The sequence below is a fragment of the Aplidium turbinatum genome, chromosome 13 (genome assembly GCF_918807975.1).
Source record: "Aplidium turbinatum chromosome 13, kaAplTurb1.1, whole genome shotgun sequence".
Classification (NCBI taxonomy): domain Eukaryota; kingdom Metazoa; phylum Chordata; class Ascidiacea; order Aplousobranchia; family Polyclinidae; genus Aplidium; species Aplidium turbinatum.
Window position 1 is genome coordinate 16,090,122 of NC_137484.1, and position 22,115 is coordinate 16,112,236.

A 22,115-nucleotide genomic window follows, 5' to 3' on the forward strand; every position below is an offset into this window, starting at 1 on the left:
CTTTAAATATCCCGAAATTACTGAGAGGGTTCTGCAGTATTATACTTCAACATCAAGTAATGTTTCACATTATCGCCTTTGAAGTTCCTGTCTCTCGCCAAAAATTTTCATAAAATAGAGAAGCTTCTCTCTACTGATACAGAAGTTGCCAGGGAGTTCCTCAACAAGCTATAAAAATGCGGTGAAATATCATCTCATCCCATTTTCACAATGCACTTGATGTCATTTCTTGAGATTCTTGCTTGAATATATTTTCCAATTAGGCAGCCATCAACACCAAAGTTAAGGAACCTCATTTTCTGGTAAGCTTCTTGAATGGTGCTTCGGCTGTCTTCCATCTTCTGAATTAAATCAAACGGTGCACTGTACTGCTCCTCTATTCTACAAGGTGAGTAGCTAAATTGGGAGCTTTTATAGCATCTTGAGCACGCCGCAGCAAGACACCACCATCATGGAAGCCTTCCACAATATTTCTTACTTTTAGTAGACTTCTTGAATAATAGAAAGCAGCTTTCAACCAAAGGCCCATCTAGTTACATTTGGCTGTGGAAGTTGGCCAATGGAAGTAAAACTAGCTCTTCTTGACCTGTTTTTAATGGTCACTGCTTTAACCCTGGCAACCAACTCATCAACAGCAGGGTGGTTGGCTAATATTCAATCGTCAGTAGCGGCCCCAACAAGATTATTACCTCAGAAATTGCAACAGATGGATTATTACGTCAGAACAGCAGCAGAAACTGCAACAAAAAATCAGTATCTGCGTAGCTTTAATAAAATATCAATAGAGAGAAGAAAAACTACGTTAAAAGAAAATTTTGACCTAACCATGAATTTTGACTTTTTTTTTACTTAATAACTTTGAAACCTCTCTTCGTGTCAGCCTGAAATTTAGTTTGTGGACGTTTTATAAACTTTGAACAGAGCAGAAAAATTTTGACTTTATTGACTTTTGGTTGCCCTAGTTATTGTGCGTTTTTCATAGAATTGTCATAATTTGTGGCCCGAGAATTTCATTGGCATCAGCCCCAAATTATTCTCTCAACGGTCCCGCCTGCAATCATCTGTTCTGATCCCCCTTTGTATTGAGTAGATTCAAATTTTTTCAGCATAGCAACACATGAAATACATTGAATACGCCAAATTATGCATGATTGTTATTATGGCATATCTATTATTATTTTCAACATATTTTATGGTACGGCGTTGACTGTTGAGTGGTATTAAGGTTGGTCATTGGTTTCTGGTTCTCATTGTTACGCTACCGTACCAGTGGCGTAGCAGCCACTTGGCGGTTCTGGCTCTGCGCCAGGGGCGGCAGGCTGCAAGGGGGCGGCAAAATGAGGATGCACAGTGCGCACAGCACGACAAATGAAGTAATGCAAAAATAAATAAAAAGTAAAACAAGAAAATGATTTACAAAGAGACAGCTAGCGCACCTTAAAAAATTTAAGGATAGAACAGCTAAATCACACCTACTTGATTCGACACCATATTTATGCTTGTGCCTAAAACTTTATCTTACCATTGGTGTTTCAATTGCGAGCTGTGAGAGGAGTTTCTCAAAGCTCAAAATGATAAAGTCGTATTTACGTTCTACCATGAATGATGATCGGCTATCAGCTCTCGATTCTTTCTATAGAATGAGACTACGTTCAAAAACTTGATTTTGAAACTATTATCGCCAGGGGCTCTATCCACGTTTAGAATTCGGGGGGGGAGGTGATTTTTAGAGAGTGGGCTAAAATCGTCTTAGTCATTCCAAATCACTCCAATAAGTAGGAGGTGATCACTCCCCTCAACCCCCCTTGGATACAGCCCATGATTATCGCTGATTTTGCTTCGGCGAAAGCTCGAAAAGTTCAATTTTGAGGCAGCTATTGATCTTTTATTTTCCTAATACATTTGTTGGCCATTTTTTGTCTTCTAGTTTTGGCCTTAACGCTGAGACAGTGAGGCTTCTTTCTCAAGCAATATAGAACTTCTGAGACGCGGCACATTATTTGTAATTATTTTTATTGAAAAGATTGCTTGAACATGAAACTATTTCAAAATTAGCTGCAGTCTGCTTAGGGCGGCATTTTCAACGAAAGCCAGGGGCGGCAGCATAATGCTCCTACGCCACTGCTGGGCAGCTACGTTTGAAACGAGACTGCTTCAATTTGCTTTTAGAGCTTTGTTCAAAAAGCAAGATAAAAGCGTTGTTTTAAACTGCCCTGACGCCTACGACCATATCACGTTGAGAACACCCCATCTCGTCCGATCTGGGATGTTAAGCAACGTCGAGCCTGGTTAGTACTTGGATGGGTGACCGCCTGGGAATACCAGGTGTTGTAGGCTTTTTTCTTTTCTTTTCTTTTGATGTTTAATGAAAGATATTTCGATACTATTACATTTAAGACAGAAATTTATGCTTTTTACGTCATGAAAAGAGACCATTTCGCAAAAAACCTGGCATCGAATCCCAGCTTGGGCAGCAGTGGCCTAGCAGCCAAGGTGGCGTAGCAGCCAGTGGCTCTGCGCCAGGGGCGGCAGGCTGCAAGGGGGCGGCAAAATGAGGCTACACAGTGCACACAGCACGAGAAATGAAGTAATGCAAAAATAAATAAAAAGTAAAACAAGAAAATGATTTACAAAGAGACAGCTAGCGCACCTTAAAAAATTTAAGGATAGAACAGCTAAATCACACCTACTTGATTCGACACCATATTTATGCTTGTGTCTGAAACTTTATCTTACCATTGGTGTTTCAATTGCGAGCTGTGAGAGGAGTTTCTCAAAGCTCAAAATGATAAAGTCGTATTTACGTTCTACCATGAATGATGATCGGCTATCAGCTCTATCGATTCTTTCTATAGAATGAGACTACGTTCAAAAACTTGATTTTGAAAGTATTATCGCTGATTTTGCTTCGGCGAAAGCTCGAAAAGTTCAATTTTGAGGCAGCTATTTATCTTTTATTTGCCTAATACATTTGTTGTCCATTTTTTGTATTCTATTTTTGGCCTTAACGCTGAGACAGTGAGGCTTCTTTTTCAAGCAATATAGAACTTCTGAGACGCGGCACATCATTTGTAATTATTTTTATTGAAAAGATTGCTTGAACATGAAACTATTTCAAAATTTTCTGCAGTCTACTTAGGGCGGCATTTTCAACGAAAGCCAGGGGCGGCAGCATATGCTCCTACGCCACTGTACCGTACTAGTCACTACAAAATTTATTCACGTAAAAGTTTCTACGTTAACACTTTGCTCCTCAAAGGGAGGCCAGATTTGGCCCCCCCCTCATATTTCCTTTAATTATTTGAAGCACAGTAACGCCATGCACTTGGTTTTTCTTGACTTTTCCTAAAATTGCCAGGCGGATCTGATGATATTAAATTTGATGCTAAAAGTTGTGTAGTTTTCTTGTAAATTCAAGATTTTGGTGAATTTTTACTATTTCTAGCTAACTTCCAGCAAAGCGTGAAATGGATTACATTGCGATGACAAGCCATAAGCTCATAATTGCTTCGTGTATCGATATGCGCGAGCAGAGAGAAGCATCCTCTTGCTTTCTTTTGTTTGGTTTGACCTCAATAATACAAAGCGCGTTATTTCTTATGCTACAAAGAAAAGCCAGTGATCGCAAAGCTGTTAATTAGAAACAATAATAGCAAGCTTTTTTGCGTTATCAGCTCTACAAAGAAGAATAGCAATCCACGATCAAAATAGTAGGCTATGGAGGCCACAAACTATTCAAAACAGTTGTTTCAAGCAGATAATATTCATTGACGAATAAAAAACGTTACAATAAGAAATCTTCTCTTGGATAAAGACACGAAAACCTGGTTTCGAAATAAACGTTCTATGGAAATGCTCTCATTGACAAAACTTGCAATTGAGGAAATGTATCACTGCAAATGCTTTTGGGAGAAGCCGGAGAAATAGCGTTTTTGCAAACAGTAATTGTGAGATACACTCAAAATTATGAGATAGGCTCCCTTTACACGTAGCAGCTAACTCGATGGCGTCCCTTCACTGCTTTATGTCGCCTACTTGTTGTTATGTCCTGTATTTTTGTTTCACAGTGCACTGTGTTTTGTTCCAAAGAGCGCAAAATAAAGATGATAATGCCTCATCTACATTACAAAATATTTTGTAATGTAGGCCTACAAACAAAATGTACAATGTACACAATGTACATTACAAAATATTTTGTACTGTAGACGAGGCATAAATTTAGGCGTCACATAAGACAAACAACAAATCAGCTTTCTTCATCATTGATTCAACATCTGAATACGTTGCGCCAATGTATAAGAGGCCGGCTATTGTGAAGACCCGCCATTTATAAACGATCCGATTATACCAAAAGTGGGACAAACTAGTGGATCAAAGAATGAATAAATAATGCTGAGAAAACTAAATCTAAGTGACGAACAATACCGATGTCTTCATTTATCTTGGAAAAATGCTGCCTAAACTTATCAACAAAAAATACAGTAAATAACGGCAAGGATCCCGAAAGCAGAATTTGCTCGACTTTGGCATGAATTTAGTCAGACATCTACAGTAATAATTCCACACATGATACATAATAATCAACCTGGTTCAAGGCGATTTGTGTAACAGTTTAGGGGAAGACACTACTTGAAATGATGCACCACACAAAAGATTTTCAATGAAGACTGAGTCTAAAAACCGATGTGGATAGTGCTGCACAATAACTTCAAGTTTAGGACAGAAGAGGCACAAAATATCACGATAAAAATAAAGACCTTGTGGGAAATTTTCGAGAATCATAACACGATGCAAATACCATAAACGCTTAGTTTGCATGCTGCTCTAAGCTGGCCGGCAACCACAAAGGTAGACAATAGCCTACAGGCAGTTTATAATTCGATAACAGCGCAATAAACATTATAAATACGTAAACCGACAATTTTCTTTTACAAACGTTTTACGTCTAATAGTAAATTTTCCCCCAACAATTTTTTGTGAAGCACTTGCAAACCACGGTTTTGTAAAATAATTCATCATTATTATTTTTTACTTCTCGGATATTGTAAAACGTCATCAGCAAAATCACAAAAAAAATTTCATTACTTCAATGTAGTAGGCCTAAGAATTTTTTATAGAATTGTAGCCACGTTGTTTCAACAAAGAAGACATTTTTTAGCAATGTAAAGTTATAGAAAATAATTTGCAATCATGCAAATGGTTGGAAAGAATCTAGGAAGTCTTCTCACAATCTGGCACAAAATGATTATGTTTATTGTATCTCAGTAAAATGTTTTTTTTTGGCCAGAAACATAATCACTGCCTTGCTGACGTTGTCACTTTTACGCGTATTTTTAGTGCTTCAAACAATAAGGACCCAGTCAGCAATCCAGTTCTTTTACATTGATTCAACATTTGTAAACGTTAAATTTATGTAGATTTGCTGACTGTGGGTTATTTCACATTTCCTTTGTTTACGCATGTTCCTCAATTCGCTGTTGCATTATTTCGACGCTGGCTGACTAAAAATGTATTTTCAAATTGATTGACACAATCTTCAATAAAAAGTGAGCTTCGAACTTAGCTTTGTTGATGTAAATGCTGTATTTTTTGTGGATGTAATTTATGAGTCATGTTTATAAACACCCGTAAGCGAAATGACTTATGATGTGGCCTGCATGATATTTGTGTTGCGACTTGACACAAATCCACAATTTCAAAAGCACCTAATTTGAACTTAGAAATTTCAGATTATTTCAACAACTTGTTCAATTGTCTTCTTTCTACTAAAAATATTCATTCTACAAACTCAATTGTAGACCTAAAATACACAAACGAAGATGTAAACAGCTATTCAAGCAGGCTAAGGTGTTACTTATGAGAAATTTGGTTCCATAAAACTAGAAGCTAGCCATGAGTTTCGGAATGCATTAGTTTAGGATAAAAATGTAAGACAACAAACGCAGTTTTGTTTTTTCAAATTCGTGTAACAATATTACTCTGATTGTAACTATTTTAGAATCAGTGAGTAGCTTACAATAAGATTTGCTCGCAAGTCGTAAATTCTAATCAATGCAATGATTCGGCACACCGCACACACACTTCGTGCGTTCGATCGAGCTCTTTGTTATTTAGAAGTTTGCATGAAATCGGATTAGCACGGTAATTAAATAGCGGCGAGTTAAATCAAAATTGTCGTTTTTGGGTACCTTTGCAAAAATTGAAATATCAAGTTTAACATATAAAATTTTAAAATAATGAGTTTTCAAACTTATAGACAAATGATTTGTTTTCACACCAGTGCAACTTCTGTTGAAATAGCATCAGCGGATAACTCGTAACAGCTGATTGAATTTGATCCAAAAACGGCCCCCCCTTGAGCAGTTAACTTCCAAAAAAACGTTGAAAAGCAAAGGGTTAAACCACAGGTCACCACGGTGTTGTTCTTCGGTTAAGGAAAAGCAAGCCTAATTACACAGAAACGTTGTGAGAAAGACGATTTACTGACTATTAGATTTATCTGTATTTTTCATTAGTTTTTGGTAGTATGTAAAAGTTTCAACAAACTCATAGCGTGAAATAGAAAATGTAAACAAATTTAGCGTCTAAGTTTTTGAAAGCAATTGACTTAAAACTCTAAATTAGTCAACTTACATTGATTTATTTCAGTTGTGCGGTCATTTAGGAAAACTTCAATCACAGTTTGGAAAAAAGGAATTGGCTCTATTGTCATTTAAAGCGCATAAATTGTCTTGCAAATTACAATTACACTTCAATCACTAACTTCTTCCCGTTTATGTTAGTTTTTACTGAATTTCAACAGAGACGTCACCCCGGGTCGCTATTCTTGTATGCTAACCACCACACTCGTTTTAAAGAGTAATTTCGAATTCAATGTTTCGCAGAACGTGACGTTTACACAAAAATAATGCGATTTATGCAGCTTTTTTTATGGCCCCCTTAGTAATTAGGACCAGCCAAACAGCAGCATAAAGCTTCTTCCTGTGACTTTGTAAGTTGCTTTTTAGACATAGCGGTTATCACATAATCTTTGTGACACATATGAGCTTTCAGACAAATTGTTACCTAACTAAGAAGTTACCTTTTTTAATAACGCACCAGCTTTACAAAGCGAGTGTGCATTCTCAATCATCTGTTAATGAAAAGATATAGGACGGTTTTGATCAGTCGCGTTTTGACAGAGAAAGAGCTCATGAAATCTAAACCTTTCGTGAATTGTCCAGAAACAAATCAGCTGTTTATAAATTGCTTCAATGCCTGCAGACGTTGGAGCAAAATAAAATAGATTGATTTGTTTGTTGAATCATGGCTGCCTAAAGATGGTTAGATCAATTTCAAAAGTTCGTAAAATGTGCTTCGTTAAGCATTTCAAAAAAACACTAATTTTTAATTCTCAACTTGTAAGACGATTCACTGCAAATCATTGAAGATTTGTGGTATACTAAAGCAAAGCCAAACAATTATACACTGTTACGTTTATAGAAGTTTGCCAACTTTAGAACATCCCTCTTCATCAGTGGTTGTGTTTTTTGTTGTTGACTTTTTCCTGGCTCTCATTTAACACTTTGCATTTCAATTTTTGCATACCATCTCATTGTTCTCAACTTCTCAGATTTTAGTTTATTACAGTAACTGTATCAACCTACAATTGCCTCTAACTAAAATCATTATCTGTTTCATTTTTAATGTATACACGGTTACTCAATGTTTTTCTTTTTTACTTCAGTGGTACAGTGTTGTATATCGAACTAATCAACCTGGGTTGACAAATCTTCAGCTCAGGGAACAAACATTGCCATGAGTCCAATTAGATTAAAAGCTTAAGGGTTCAACATTCTTAAATACGCCACTAATTGAATTACTGGCAAGTAATTTCAAAATGCAGTTCTCTACTGCCTATATGAAAACTCTCCTCAGCTGGAATAGGCTTCATATGGCAGTTGACTTTTATAATCTTACGAGACTGCTCAGCAAAGATAGGTAGTATCGTATTGTGGGCTCAGTTTTTGGGGTTATTTTTTGTGAAAATATAACGCTTCCGGGCATGAGGTATAGACATTGAGATAACGGTAAAAGCTGCAGGTTTTTTTGTTTTTTTTAAAAAAGCTTTTCACAAAACATGGCGTTAAATGGGTGTAACAATTATGAGTTGAAACAGTTGTTACAGTCAAAACTAAATTTCAAAAATATGTGAGCTCAAATTTGTTTCATTTTAAATTTTTTCTTGACAACTTTGGGCTGCCAGACCAACATCTCTTTCATGCCTTATGTATAGATTTGCTTCTTTGCCACGTGACTACAAATAAAATCGGATTAAAATAATTATCAAGAGGTTAGCATTGGAAATTACACAAGATCCATTACCGTCTGAAAATAAGCCAATAGTCACAGCTTTATTTCTCACTTTTAATTAGGATTGACTTGAGGTTATAACAGCAAAAGCTCGGAGACTTCTATGCCTTTGCTAGCCGAACGGAAATTATCGACAACTTACTACATGCAAAAATACCTAATGTTTGGAATTAGCTTAATGAGTGGCAATTTTTGGACTCATGCTAACCAAAACACTGACTTTCTCCTAAACACAATACAATTTAACCTCTGAAGATCCTTTTCAAGCAGGCTACACTTTAAGAATCATGACCATACTTATACTTATCTTTATTTCTTAAAATAAGGGTAAAAAACAACGTTTCAAAGTGATAATAAATTTTTCACGCTTTTATCTAATTTTATAGAAGTAATTTGTTCTAATCTAAGCTATCGAATTTCTAATTGCTGTTACATTGAAATGCGTTTTTCTTTTCCTTTTGCTAGATTTTAATTTAGATCACTTACAGCTAATAGGTAAATACTGTATCGTTTGATCAACAAAATCCTTTTTCTTTGTTTCATAATTTTTATTTGTTTGATTCTACAGCCCTGCTTTTGGCTTGTGCGGTTGATTCAAGCTTAAATGACCAAGCTTTTTCTTCAACGCGTGATACGAACACCTTATACATTATTGAAGGCAAGCACATTTCCCCTTTATGATGCTATCTCTTGAAGTCAATCCCAGACAATAGGGATATTACACCAACTGATATTAGAGATGTACCAGAATTTCGTTAATGCAAAATGATCACAGACAAAGGTTTTGTAACAAATTGTCTTCGATTGAATTACCTGTTCTTTCTCACGTAGCCTACATGTTCCATACTACTCCTTGAACAAAAGGCGCAGTACTCTTACAATGTGATGTACAGTAAATGTGCTTTGTTATGTATTTGTAGACAAGATAGAAACTATACTTAACTTGTGTGAAGTTTTTAAGTCATCGTATTGTACATTTAATTATTTATTTTTTCCTTGTTTTTGCCCAGGACACAGCAGGGCTGCGCCGAAAACGTTTAAATTTTTTCTATACTTTATTAGTTTTGTATATTTGTTCACGTAATGTTATTGTTCCCAATTTCTATGTTATCAATTCTCTGTGTATGGGTCACGGGTGTAACAAATTTAGGCTTGCTTTAATCTCAAACTACACTATTTGAGAATTATTTTATTTGTGGTTCTAGGAAAGATAGGTGAACACTGGAAAAACCTCATTGGAAAATTTTTTGCTTGTACACTTTCACTGTTTATGTCAATAATCAGGCCACTTGAACGTTACTCAAGAGCGGCTAAATTTAATTTCCTGATTTTGGTTTAGCCATGATGACGTAACTAACTATAACACAAATAATTGTGACGCAACTCGCACACAACTCCATCGCAACGACTCCGTCCCATGACGTCAACGCTAGAGCGACTTCAAATATTGTGCTTGATTTGTAAGGCTTAAGGCCAAATAAAGACAAAGCAATAAAATTGATACTTAAAAATAAAGCAGTTGGCCTATACTTTGCTTAACATTTACAAGAATTGTATTTTTATTGAGGAAAGGGCATCGTATTACAATGTAACACGCAAAGCTGGATTTAGCCTATCTATTGATCTATGAACTTACAACACTGATTTAAAAAAATGCAGTTGGAGTTGTGAATGCAGATTTTCTTGTGCATGTCGTAACTTAGCTGATTGTTTTGACTTTTTGCATCGATGACGATTACCGAGTACAAATAAGTGTTGGCTTACCAGGCCAGTAAAAAACCAATGCCTCTGAGGTCAGCAACTCTGAGGCGTGCTAAATCAAACAAGAATAAACACGTCTACAAACTTTGAACAAGTGTAGCTAATATCATGAAAGAATTTAACATGCGCTTTTCTTCTTGTGAGGTTATCAGGTGTTTTGAGACCACTTCTGTTGATAGTAATTTGCTTATTACCGGTGATTTTGTGTTCTAGGATAGAATTTAGACATAAACATACAAAAATCTTTTTGTTATGTTGTCATTGGAATGCAAGCAACGCAGGTTAACACACACGAGGTTCTTTTACGTAATCAATGCGCTATGTCCGTTTCATGTGACGTGGTTCATTGTTATTTCTGAAGCAGGAACTATGCTGTGGATCGATACCTCAACAAGCTATGGTGATATTGACCTCTAAAAAGTCAATATTTAGGTGAGAATACTTTCTTGTAGTAAAATAACCCAACAATGATAACTGGCATTTCAAAAGCTACTACCCTGACGAGTGACGACAAATCAATGCGTTTTGCATGTTTAGACTTTAGTCAAGATGCAACGTCTACAGACGTTAAATCTACAAAAATCTAAAGTTCTTGAAAGATTCCATCTTGAAACACACTCTGAACTGGCATGCAAACACACAAAGTAGGCAAAATTTCTGTTTATAAAACTTAGGTTGATGTACATTGTACAGGGCTAATGTTTCCAAACACAACATGAATGAAACCCACACTTTTAAATCAGACCGGTGTTTTATTACAGAAGAATAGACAATATTTCCAATTATTGTTTTATTGCAACTTCAAGGTATCAAAGTAGAAAGCTATATGCTGATCTTTGTTTGAATAATTTATGGGCTCTTTTCACACTGCGAATATAGATCATCGAGTTTAAATATTGACTTAATTCGTAATTTTATTACCTGTTTAATTTTTGTTCTCACGTTTTGTTATTGCCATGCCAATACCACCATAAAACTTGAAAGAAATCGTGGCAGATCTTTGCTTATCATAGTGACGTATATCCAAGTGTTGTTACTGTAAGTTTTGATGCACCAGCATTAAAAAAAAGAAATGATGTCAAAAAAATGTAGACCTATATAAAATTTTTTTTTATAAGACGCGACTTTTAACTATGAAGTTTTGAAGCACTAACTGCAAAATGCATCAATTTATTAGTAACACTCAATAAATTTTATCAACAGTGCAGTATTTTTTGCTGCAATTTAAAGTTAAAAAAAAATTACAAGCTGTGCTTTCTCTTCTCTTAACAAATGCAACTGAATTTCCACAGCACATTCACGTTAAAATTGTAAACTATTAGAAATTCAACACATTTGTGCCATTTCAACTGTTCAATAACAACGGCAAATAGAATCACGTACTTGACTTGCCTTAACAAATAAATATAATGATCATGTTTAGTTGCTTCATTATTTGTTATGTGACGTATTACGACGCACATCAGGCAGTATGATTTGTTAATTTTCTACCCGCTAGTCCCGGTATTCCACTTCCGTTTCCTTCAGCTGGTTTGTTTTAAACTTGAAGGCTTTTCTCAATGGCTTGTTCGAAGCAAAATAAACATCAAAGGACTTGTGAACATCGAGAAAACAGTTACAAGAAATCGAGCTTGGTCAAATAAGAAGCTCAATTCAACTTCAGTTTTCATCCCAGTGTTTGCTAAACTATTGTCAGAGCGATGGGAAACGAATGACAGTTTGATCACTTTTTGTGCCTTTATAGTTAATATTTGCGCGGCCATTTCTATAGGTTGCAAGGTGGTATGTATTAAGAAGCCAAGCAGACAAGCACATATGAGAAAGATTTTTATCGTAGTGAAGTTTCATGATAAACTTATGTAATAAACTTGAAGATGTTAAACTTGATCACGTTACTCGGCCTATGGTTCAACAAGACAAACTCTCTACCGAAGCTCTTTCATGAAAAAGGTGACAAACATGCAGGCTATACTTTATTTGTAATTGAGGCGATGTGAAAAGTACGAAAAGTATACAACGCCACAACGGCTTTCCCAAGACGAAAACAAGGAAAATACTCTAGTTTTCCTGTGTAATGTTGCGCGGCTCTTTGACGTCTATCGCCTTTGCGGCTGTTCACCTTGACCTTGTCAATATGCTTGCAACTAAAATACCATACACCAAGAGACAACTTTACTTGAACATAAATCTGCAACTCAGACTTCAACGTGAACTAGAACATACACGGGAGCATAAGCTTTGTGACTTGGACGTCCACGTAGATTTGGAATTGGAATGCCGCACCGCTGTCGAGGAAGCGAGCTATTATGATGTCATAGAAAATGCGTAAAGCAAAATGCAAGACACAGGTACAAGTTTAAAGAGCAAGTTTAGTCTCACGGTCTGGACAAAGGGAAGTAATTTTACCGAACTTAAAGTTTCCGTTGCAGCTAATCAACATAAGCAAGCATGTAGCAAATGTGTAACAGGATAGTTTCTCTTCTTTAAAATTTTTACACATAATTATTTCAAAATTATCTTCAAAGTAATCGATATAAGGACAGGTGTTTTACATCAAAGAGAAGTGAGTGCTACGGTTAAGTTATTGAGGGATTCCAAGTCGCCCTGACTCATAATCTACTTTTTGGAAATTACTCACTATTAAGTAGCCTAAAGTTAACTGCAAACGTATAGACTCTTAAGACAAAATGAAGCATAGAAACAAATATAAATCTCTTAAGTTTTTGAAAAGCTGAAATAAAGCAAGATGAAGTCGCATACAGTACAGGCTAGTACGAATTTTCATAAAATTTCTGAAGTCTAACTTTTTGACTTTGTTTTGCAGACTGCAGGTATGAAATACAAAGTTTCAGTTTCAACCAAATATTTACTTTGATTCTATTTGAATAAGAATTCTGATGAAGCTGTCTTTGTGGCTGCGAGAGTTTTACAATTTTGTCGGTTTAGTCACTAGCCTAAATCTGATTCTGTTACCAAATATTCCTTGGTTGCATTGTACAATACATGGATCCAAGTAAAATTTATGCTCTGTAATTCTCCTGACATCGAGAAGTCAACAGAGGTTAAGAGCCATCAGAATCACTTAATACTAAGAGGCTATCGTGTGTGGCAAAATGCAAAGATCTAAAATCATAGACAACATCGTTTTCTCGTCAGAAAAAGCTTGATGCATTGTGATAATCTTTATTAAAATCAAAAATGCACATGTGTTGTAGTGTCAAGTTATTTCAGTATGCGAATAATGTAATTAGTTACTTTGGTATAAAGAAACACTAACTTATGTCTATAATAATAAAAAAAATTAGAAAAACAGCAAATATTAATAATATGATGCAAATGTACTTAATCGTGTCTCATTACAATTTTCTTTGTTGGTAGTTTTTTTCGGTCATCAAAAGTATTAACATTCAAATAAATTAATCTATAGATTGTAAAAAGTGATCAATAATTTTCTTTTCTCCACAATTTTCACCAATAGTAAAACTTTAACAAAAAAGTGACAAAAAATTAATGTGATTTTTCATGTGACTTGTAAGATTTTTCATTTTGTAAGAGCTCTTAAAATTAAAAAGGTATACTATGGGTTACTTCTTGGAGGTAACTTGTATTAAGCGTACTTTGTAATAACTTGGCATTATCTGCCAACCAATTTGTTAAAACAGTTTAAAACATTATTCTACACCAGTGTTTCCCAAAATTTTTTTAATAGCGCCCCCTGGACAACGAACAGAGTAGCAAAAGCCCCCTTCGACAAAAAAAGTAAAACCAAAGTTATTTTCCATTCATTGCAACTTAAAGTCCAACTCTAATGAGGCAGATGAGGTTGGTGCAATGTCATCAGCCTCTTGATATCGAGTTCCAGTTTGAATAGGAACAATCTTAAGTCTCCCCGTCTAACTATGTCAAGACGGTTTCTTTTGTTATCCAGAAGCGTTGTCATGGCACTGAAAGCACGCTCCACCAAGTATGAGCTGAGCACGGCTATGATAAAAAACTTTTCCACACGTGAGAGTATTTCTCTTTGATTTGATTCTGTAGCCAGAACGATTGATATGAGATGTTGACCTTCGGTTTGAGTGCAAAAGCGCTTTGCAAAGTTATCAGTTCCTTCTCAAGAATTCCATGTTCGGAAATATCACAGAATGGGATTTCTAACTGGAACACATCCTGGAATCGAACTTCCACGTCTTTGTGTACTTCTTGAAATGATTGCTGTACGTCTCTACATCAACATCAAATATGCCTCTGTCACTGGTATCAAGTTGATGCAAGCTTGAGAATTGGAAAAATTCTCGTCTAGCTAAATTTCGCTGATACAACACGAGCTTATTGCTGAACTCAGACAATGGCGATTTCACCTTCACCGCATATTAGATTTACTTCGTTACCCTGAAGGAATAAATTCCATTCATTAAATTTGGAAAATATGTATGACAAGCAGGAGATATCATTTCTCACAAACAGGAAGTCATTCCCAAGGTCAGGGTCACAACTCTGTAGAAATTCCACGACAGTTTCAAACAGCGAATAAAATCGTGCAAGGCAATTTCCCTTGGAAAGTCATCGTACTTCGGTGTGGAGTAGTAAGCGCTCAAAAGATCGGCTTTGCGTAATCGCAGTGTTTCAAAGTATGCGTTACAACCTGAACAAACTTGCAAGGCACTGTGAAGCGACGTTCTTGCCAACATAATTGCCATAATATCCTGCCACAGAGCTCTTATAGTCACCATCTTCGTTTGTATTTCTTTGAAGTGAAACTAGACAAAAAATGCTTTGCAATCCTCTTCTGGTAACTGCCCCGATTTACTCTCAGCGTCCCCCAATCGCCCACTTTGTAGCCAGCGCCCACTTTGGGAACCACTGTTCTACACAATCAAAAAATGAGGTCTCAGAAATGAAGTTAAATATTCTTTTAAAACTGTAGGTCGTAAGGAAAGGTAGTTTGTGACAAAGAAACTTACAGTAATTTGGATAGAAACGAACTAAAATCAAGATAAACAAACTTGCCCCAAAACGAATCACTTTATTTAGAAAAACCCTCTTTTAACAATAACTAAGCACTCGTGTTGTGTGCAAGAGATAGTTCAACTCTTCCAGCATTCCCCGAGTCACCCATAAGCGAAGACTAACATATTGCTCTGCCTCTTCTTTCTGACAATCGTACTCTAGCGATGGCGTGTCATCTCACAAATTTTAGGCTACTTGCAGTTAGAAAGATTATTACTTAGACAAATTTATAGTTTTTAGTTTTTAAAATCTAACCTGCTTTGACTTATGTGAGGGCTATACAATTTATTTTGAGGTTTTATTCTGGTTCAGTGACTAGAAAAAAGAAGCTGACTCTTAGCAAAACGAACGTTTTTATGTTTTTTTTATACCATGGTAAAGGCCCTCGCTGACAACTGTAAATAAAGACTTTTGCACTAAACAGATTAAAATCAAGAAGCTGTTGGCTTATGATTGTTTTAGGGTCAGAGTTTGAGATCAAGGTTAGTGTAAAGCCTATTTTACTTAGACCATTTCTCTTGCTTTGTAATTGTGTTTTGTTCCCACGTAACTTATACAGTGATGTTATGTATGCAGGATTTTCTTGACGGTGGGTCATTACCACTACAAAACAAATTAACGCTTGCTTGATAATAAAAGCAAGCATCTTGATCATTAATTTCCTTCCTCTCGTCGAAGGTTGGACACAATGAAGCTCCAAGCACCAATAGCCAGCATAGGATTAGCTTACTCAACCTACATTAGTAGAGACACCATTTTTTTGCAACAGCTAGGGCTACTTTGGATAGATCGTGTATCGTTTGTAAAAATCTAGGCTACGAAGAAATCGTAGGCTATGCATTTTTAAATATTAGGTTGAAATTTATCTTTTATTTGTTGTAGCGTGAAAGAATATTAAAGCTGACTAAAGTATGATGACCAAAAACTGGTAACACCATTTTGTTTAGCCATGGTGTGTTCAATACAAATAGTATGATGGATGAAGTGGACAAAACGATGATCCTTTCTAAGTTAAATGTCAAACCAATTAGACTAACAACCAGTAGCGTTGACAGGGGAGTCCAGGAGGTATTTTTGAAACCGACCTGGGGTCATTTTAAGGGCCCATTCAAGAGTTCCGGGAACTTGAAGAAACCTCCGCGTATTGTTTGGACGCAGTGCCTCTCTAGAAGTGTCTTGATTTGAGGCTCGAAGATCTCATTGGTACCGGGTCCATGTTATCCTCTTAACGGTCCTGCTAGCACTGGTCTGACGTTATAAAACATATATATAGATGTGCTTTTACTGCTATTTTTTATCACGTTAGCATTGGCTGACAGATACTTGATACAATCAGTCACAGGAAATTTGTCCGCCACATCGGCCCTTTTGTTGAGGTTGTGCTTTTAACTTTAAGTTTCTTGTTATTCCTCATTCTGAAATGAACCCTGAAGATACAATCATATTTGGCGTAACTGCTACACTAAAATATCGGCTTCATGTTTTGAAATTCGACACAGTAACCGCAAAATTGATTGCTCTCACCTTCACAAACACATGTTCTATAAAGACTAAGCTTGAGAAAAATTTAACAGAATATCAGATAGTTGATAGCTGTGGCTTAATCAATTTACGTTGTTGTTGTGTAAACTTGTGAGGTTAGCAAGCACCCAAGGTGGTCATAGATTCTCCAACGACGTTCCAACCTGGTGTAGCCTACTTCTAAACCAAAAAAAGTAACAGTTACGTGTACTAATGTCAAATGAATGTAAATGCTTCTATGAATAGCATCAGATTGTTATAAGCTTGATATAGAGATAAATTATGAGCATAAAATGTAAATTTCTTTAAAGTGTATCAAGGTCGATCAATATGACCTTGACGAAAAGACATTACAAAGATTACAAAGTAATCAGGCGACTATTGTCCTGTAGGCTACAATAGACGTGAAGACCTGAGTATTTCCAACCAAAATATGAGCATTTTCTCCGCCTAAAAGAGGTGAAAAAGCTTTGTCGTCTTTAAACAAATTCGATTTGACAAACGTTGGCCACTTTTATTTCTAAATTTGCATTGTGATTCACTTCCTAATCTGCCACTGACAATATGTAGCTTATGATAACTTTGCTTTTGTTTTTACTAAAGGGTAAATCTGACTACACCACATAAAATCCCAATTTTTCTTACAGTTAAGCATAGCTTTTAAATGTAAGAATGTCCAACAGGACTACAGACTGTGCACGATTATCTTTTTATTACGCCCAACCGATGATGCATGTTCATTTACTGTACCCTTAAGCAGGTGAAATAAATAGAACAAGATGTCAACCTTTCTTACCAGCAAAATGATCTAAACCGAACCAACAGCACTACAGTTGCACAACTGACGCAAACTTTCATTATATCCCTATATAAGACTGCACTCGAGCAAAAATATAACGAAAAACACTTTAAAAGCATTTTCTGTGGACAATGGATGGACCGGCTTCGTCGTATTCTTGTTTGGTGATCCACATCTGTTGGAAAGTGGAAAGAGAAGCAAGGATTGAACCTCCGATCCAGACAGAGTATTTCCTTTCTGGAGGAGCAATAATCTTGATCTTCATAGTGCTGGGAGCAAGAGCAGTGATCTCTTTTTGCATCCTGTCAGCAATTCCAGGATACATGGTGGTACCACCAGAAAGGACATTGTTGGCGTACAAGTCCTTACGGATGTCGATATCGCACTTCATGATGGAGTTGTAAGTAGTCTCATGAACACCGGAGGATTCCATACCTGAGATTTAAAAGTATGAAAGTAAAATAAAGAAAATACAGTACAAAGAGTCAGTCAAGTTCAATATTGCAAAACTTTAGCGTTTAAACATAAGTCTATTTTCTTGGCTTATATATTTGTTAAACTTTTTTTCTCAACAATTGATGTGTCCTGGAAAAATTGGACTAAAAATCTCTCACCAATGAAGGACGGTTGGAACATGGTTTCCGGGCAACGGAATCTTTCGTTGCCGATTGTGATGACTTGTCCGTCAGGAAGTTCGTAGCTCTTTTCAAGGGAGCTGCTGGAGGCAGCGGTGGCCATCTCCTGCTCGAAGTCAAGAGCAACGTAGCACAGCTTTTCTTTGATGTCGCGAACAATTTCTCGTTCAGCTGTAATGGAGAGGTGTGATGCATTACATCGAGGTAAAAAATACAATGTTTTTATTTTGCATGTGTGAAACACAAGTAGGCCTATACAGCGAAAAGAGAGTTTTTTTCATACGTTTTCATCTTTTTTTCAAATCAAGTCACGTTGCGTATTATTTCAATGTCATCCTGTAATTTTATAGGCATTTTTTCAATTTTGTTTCTTTTCAAAGTACGAGGCGAACCTGTGGTGACGAAAGAGTAGCCTCTTTCAGTGAGGATCTTCATCAAGTAATCAGTCAAATCTCGACCAGCCAAATCCAACCGCATGATGGCGTGAGGGAGTGCGTAACCCTCATAGATGGGAACATTATGTGAGACACCATCTCCGGAATCCAGCACAATACCTACAGATAGGTAAGATTATGGATAAATTGTCTTAATTTTTCATCAATAGCTTTATTGGAAAAATTATGTGATTTTAATGTTCCTTTTTCATTTGACACTCACTACCTCATACATTCAGCAAAGTATTAAAGCAGTATGATAAATGGAGTTACGCTTTTAGCAGCATGAGCGTTGTTTATATCTTAATTTCAGATATAAACGACTAGTTTCAGCCTAAAACAAGTCGTTTGTATCTAACCTACTTTTGTGATATATTAAAACTCAGCTCTTTGTGAGATATTATCTTACCAGTTGTACGACCAGAAGCGTACAGAGAAAGCACCGCTTGGATGGCAACGTACATGGCTGGGACATTGAAAGTTTCAAACATGATTTGCGTCATCTTTTCTCGGTTGGCTTTCGGGTTAAGAGGAGCCTCTGTCAACAAGACGGGATGTTCTTCAGGAGCTACTCGGAGCTCGTTGTAGAAGGTGTGATGCCAGATCTTCTCCATATCATCCCAGTTAGTGATGATACCGTGTTCGATCGGGTATTTAAGGGTCAGGATACCACGTTTGCTTTGTGCTTCGTCGCCTACGTAACTATCTTTTTGGCCCATACCGACCATGACACCCTAAAGAAGAATATATTTTTATAATTTTGTAATTTTTGAAAACCAAACATGACCGGTTTTTAAATAAAATAGCTTCTGTAAACTCCATGTTCATTGTTTTGTTCAATCAAAGTCAAATTTTAAGTCAGAAGCCCAAACTAAAAAAATAAAATTTATGGCATACGACACGAAGAAAACAAGTATTTACGAAATAGAAATCCAGTAGTTTGAGATCTGACCTGATGTCTGGGACGACCGACAATTGATGGGAAAACGGCTCTTGGCGCGTCATCTCCAGCGAAGCCAGCCTTGACAAGGCCTGAACCGTTGTCGCATACCAGCGCGGTCTGTTCTTCTTCTTCATCAGACATTTTGTGTGTTTCTATAAAACAAGGTTACAATGACAAGGAATTTTTTCTATAAAATACGTTTACTTTTTGTTACTAATTTATCGCTGTTATGTAGCCTATGCAACTTTAGCGGTTTAGCTTGCAAAAGTTATCTAGGTTATTTGTGATCTAAATGTCCATAGATAGATTTAAAGGTTTAGAACTTCCTTTATACCCTTCTTGCGATCTGTTGAATTTCTAGAATGTATTTAGAAGATGGTATGCATTTTATTGTTTTATTATATTTTAAATTTTTACACTTTCCTATAATCAGCAGACTACTTTAGTAGATAGGTTTCAAATTCTTCAAATGTTTTTCTTGTTTATAGAATCACACAAAGGCACTTCAATTTTAGCTTTCAAGATTTTCTTGACAGGTGTCCAAAAACACAAAGTAACAATTTGACATTGTGAATTGAGTAGCCTATACACTTTTTTAGTACTATTTTTTAAATTCGTTCCAACACGAATAGGTATTTCTAAAAATAAAATTTTTACTGTACTCCGCATATTAGGCTACGCACACATTTTGAGACATACAGTACAGCAGTCATCTTCAGGGTGTGGTACTAAAACAGAACGAAGTTTGACAGGCCGCACCGCAAATCATATGAAGTCATAATAAAAACAGCTGCTCGGATGTCTCTTTCGGGAATAAGCTCTGGAATATCTCAAACGCCGACCAAAGTGTGTAGAGCGATAAAAACAACAAACAGATAACGATATCTTTATTCTATAGAGGCAGCTGCTCAATGCTCAATGCTCAATGCTCATTCATGGTGTGGTTGAACATATTTGGTCATAGTTATGTTGTTCAGTAGCGTACTCTTTTATTAAGCAATGAGTGAAAGATAAGTCCAAGCATACGCCTAATTATTTTTTGTATATTTTATCAACAAAGGCGTTAGCTTCAAATTTGCAATTTAAAAACTATCCAGAAATGCTTCAGTTAAAAATTCGCAATCGTCAATTAATTTTCCCCAAATCGGATTGACTAAGCAATCTTTTCGAAAATAATGAGCTTTACGCAGTCGCATTTCTTCAATAACTCTCGGGTACGCAACAGGTCACTTCAAAAAGCCAAGTCAAATGTGTATTCTCCATCACCGCTCTATCAGATACCGTTTCACTCAGTGTTATTGAAAACATAAGTTTGTGATAAAATTTACGTCTGGAAACTACAATCATTTCCGCACCTCATTGTGCAAATAATGTTTCTGTCGTTGGTGATGATGCGCTAGCCTGTAAATTTTATCCAGCGTAAAAGAAAAGCAGATAGGCCTCTATAGAGTAGGTCTGATTTTATGCGGTTTATTTTGTTTTGGCCTAGTCTTTCGTGCAACGTGTGCAGTAGTAGTCTAATAATGATATCAAAATATGCCCTACCTTTTCCTATTCAAGAAATTGAAAATTTGATAAACGTAGATGGTAATGTTGTAACTGTCATTTACTCTTTGCCGTGAGTCGCAGTACCAAAAAAATGAATAAAAAACATAAAAGTAAAAATTTAACGTTAAAGACAACTGATTTTCTGAGGTTATAAAATACTTGTAATTTTTTATTTTCTCTTGATTTTTTTATATTTAGGCCTAATAAAATAAAAATTTCTCATTCCCTAAACTCCAGTGACTTACTTGTTTGTCGTTCAGGGAACTCTTCTACAAGTTGCTATGGAGCTGTCGTTGCTGACTGAGATAATTTTGACCAATTACTATCATTTATATATGCTCTAACGGCTGTCCCTATCTTGCTATCATTAGGGAATCTCTTTCGGTACTCTTGTCACTGCACTCGTTCCCATATAAGGAAACCGATTCTCCATCGGAGCAATTAAAGAGAAGTATTTGTAAGCATTGCTATTGCACATGTGAGTTAGATATGTTCCTTTAAAATGACGTATTCCATTTGCTGTGACATGTGAACAGCAACTGCAAAATAGGGTTTCCTATTCAAAAGAACTAATCTTAATCCAGATTCTGTAGGCTTAAATCTGAAAAAGTTATTCTTAATTCAAACGTAGTGTAAGTTATCTGAAATTTAAAAAGTGACTAATTCAAATGCAGTATAACAATGATCATTTTGAAACAAAAATAGCCTCAAAGATTAACAAATGGCTAAAAGCTGACAGAAATGACCAAATTAGATAAAATGGCAGTATGTTGTAAAAAAATGTTTTCTCATTAAGATGACAAAGTTGTAAAATAATGAAGTGTGAAAATTAAGCAACTCGCAATCACAACGCATCCCCAACCAGTAGGCTATATTAGTTTTTTTTTAGCACTAATTAACCGTCTGTAGACGTTGACCCATTGTTCAATAAAACTAAGAAGCAGTCTGTCGATTTTGTTAATACATCTACCTGTCATAGAGTAGTTACATCAATTAGGTCTTTTATAACTTTTTTAAAGTCCAGGAAAATCACCAAGGCTATAAGTTCCATTTTTATTCTTACTATGTTTTGAACCTTTTTTAATAAGGAATGCTGTGGAAAAATGTTCTGTCAA

General features: G+C 36.0%; 1 protein-coding gene and 1 non-coding gene across 2 annotated transcripts; one reads left to right on the plus strand and one right to left on the minus strand.

Annotated features, from left to right (window-relative positions):
- The first annotated feature begins 2,218 nt into the window (after positions 1–2,218).
- On the plus strand, positions 2,219–2,337 carry LOC145782629 (5S ribosomal RNA). Its single transcript, XR_014290857.1, has one exon. It is a non-coding gene; the product is annotated as a 5S ribosomal RNA (ribosomal RNA).
- A 14,994-nt stretch (positions 2,338–17,331) lies between these two features.
- LOC145781915 (actin, muscle-type) lies at positions 17,332–21,321 on the minus strand. Its single transcript, XM_082593611.1, has 6 exons — positions 21,246–21,321; positions 19,462–19,604; positions 18,919–19,243; positions 18,468–18,629; positions 18,055–18,246; positions 17,332–17,875 (listed from the first exon to the last, which is right to left on the minus strand). Exons 2-6 carry the CDS (start codon positions 19,591–19,593, stop codon positions 17,550–17,552), a joined length of 1,137 nt encoding a protein of 378 aa, XP_082449737.1. The 5' UTR covers positions 19,594–19,604; positions 21,246–21,321; the 3' UTR covers positions 17,332–17,549.
- Between the last annotated feature and the right edge of the window lie 794 nt (positions 21,322–22,115).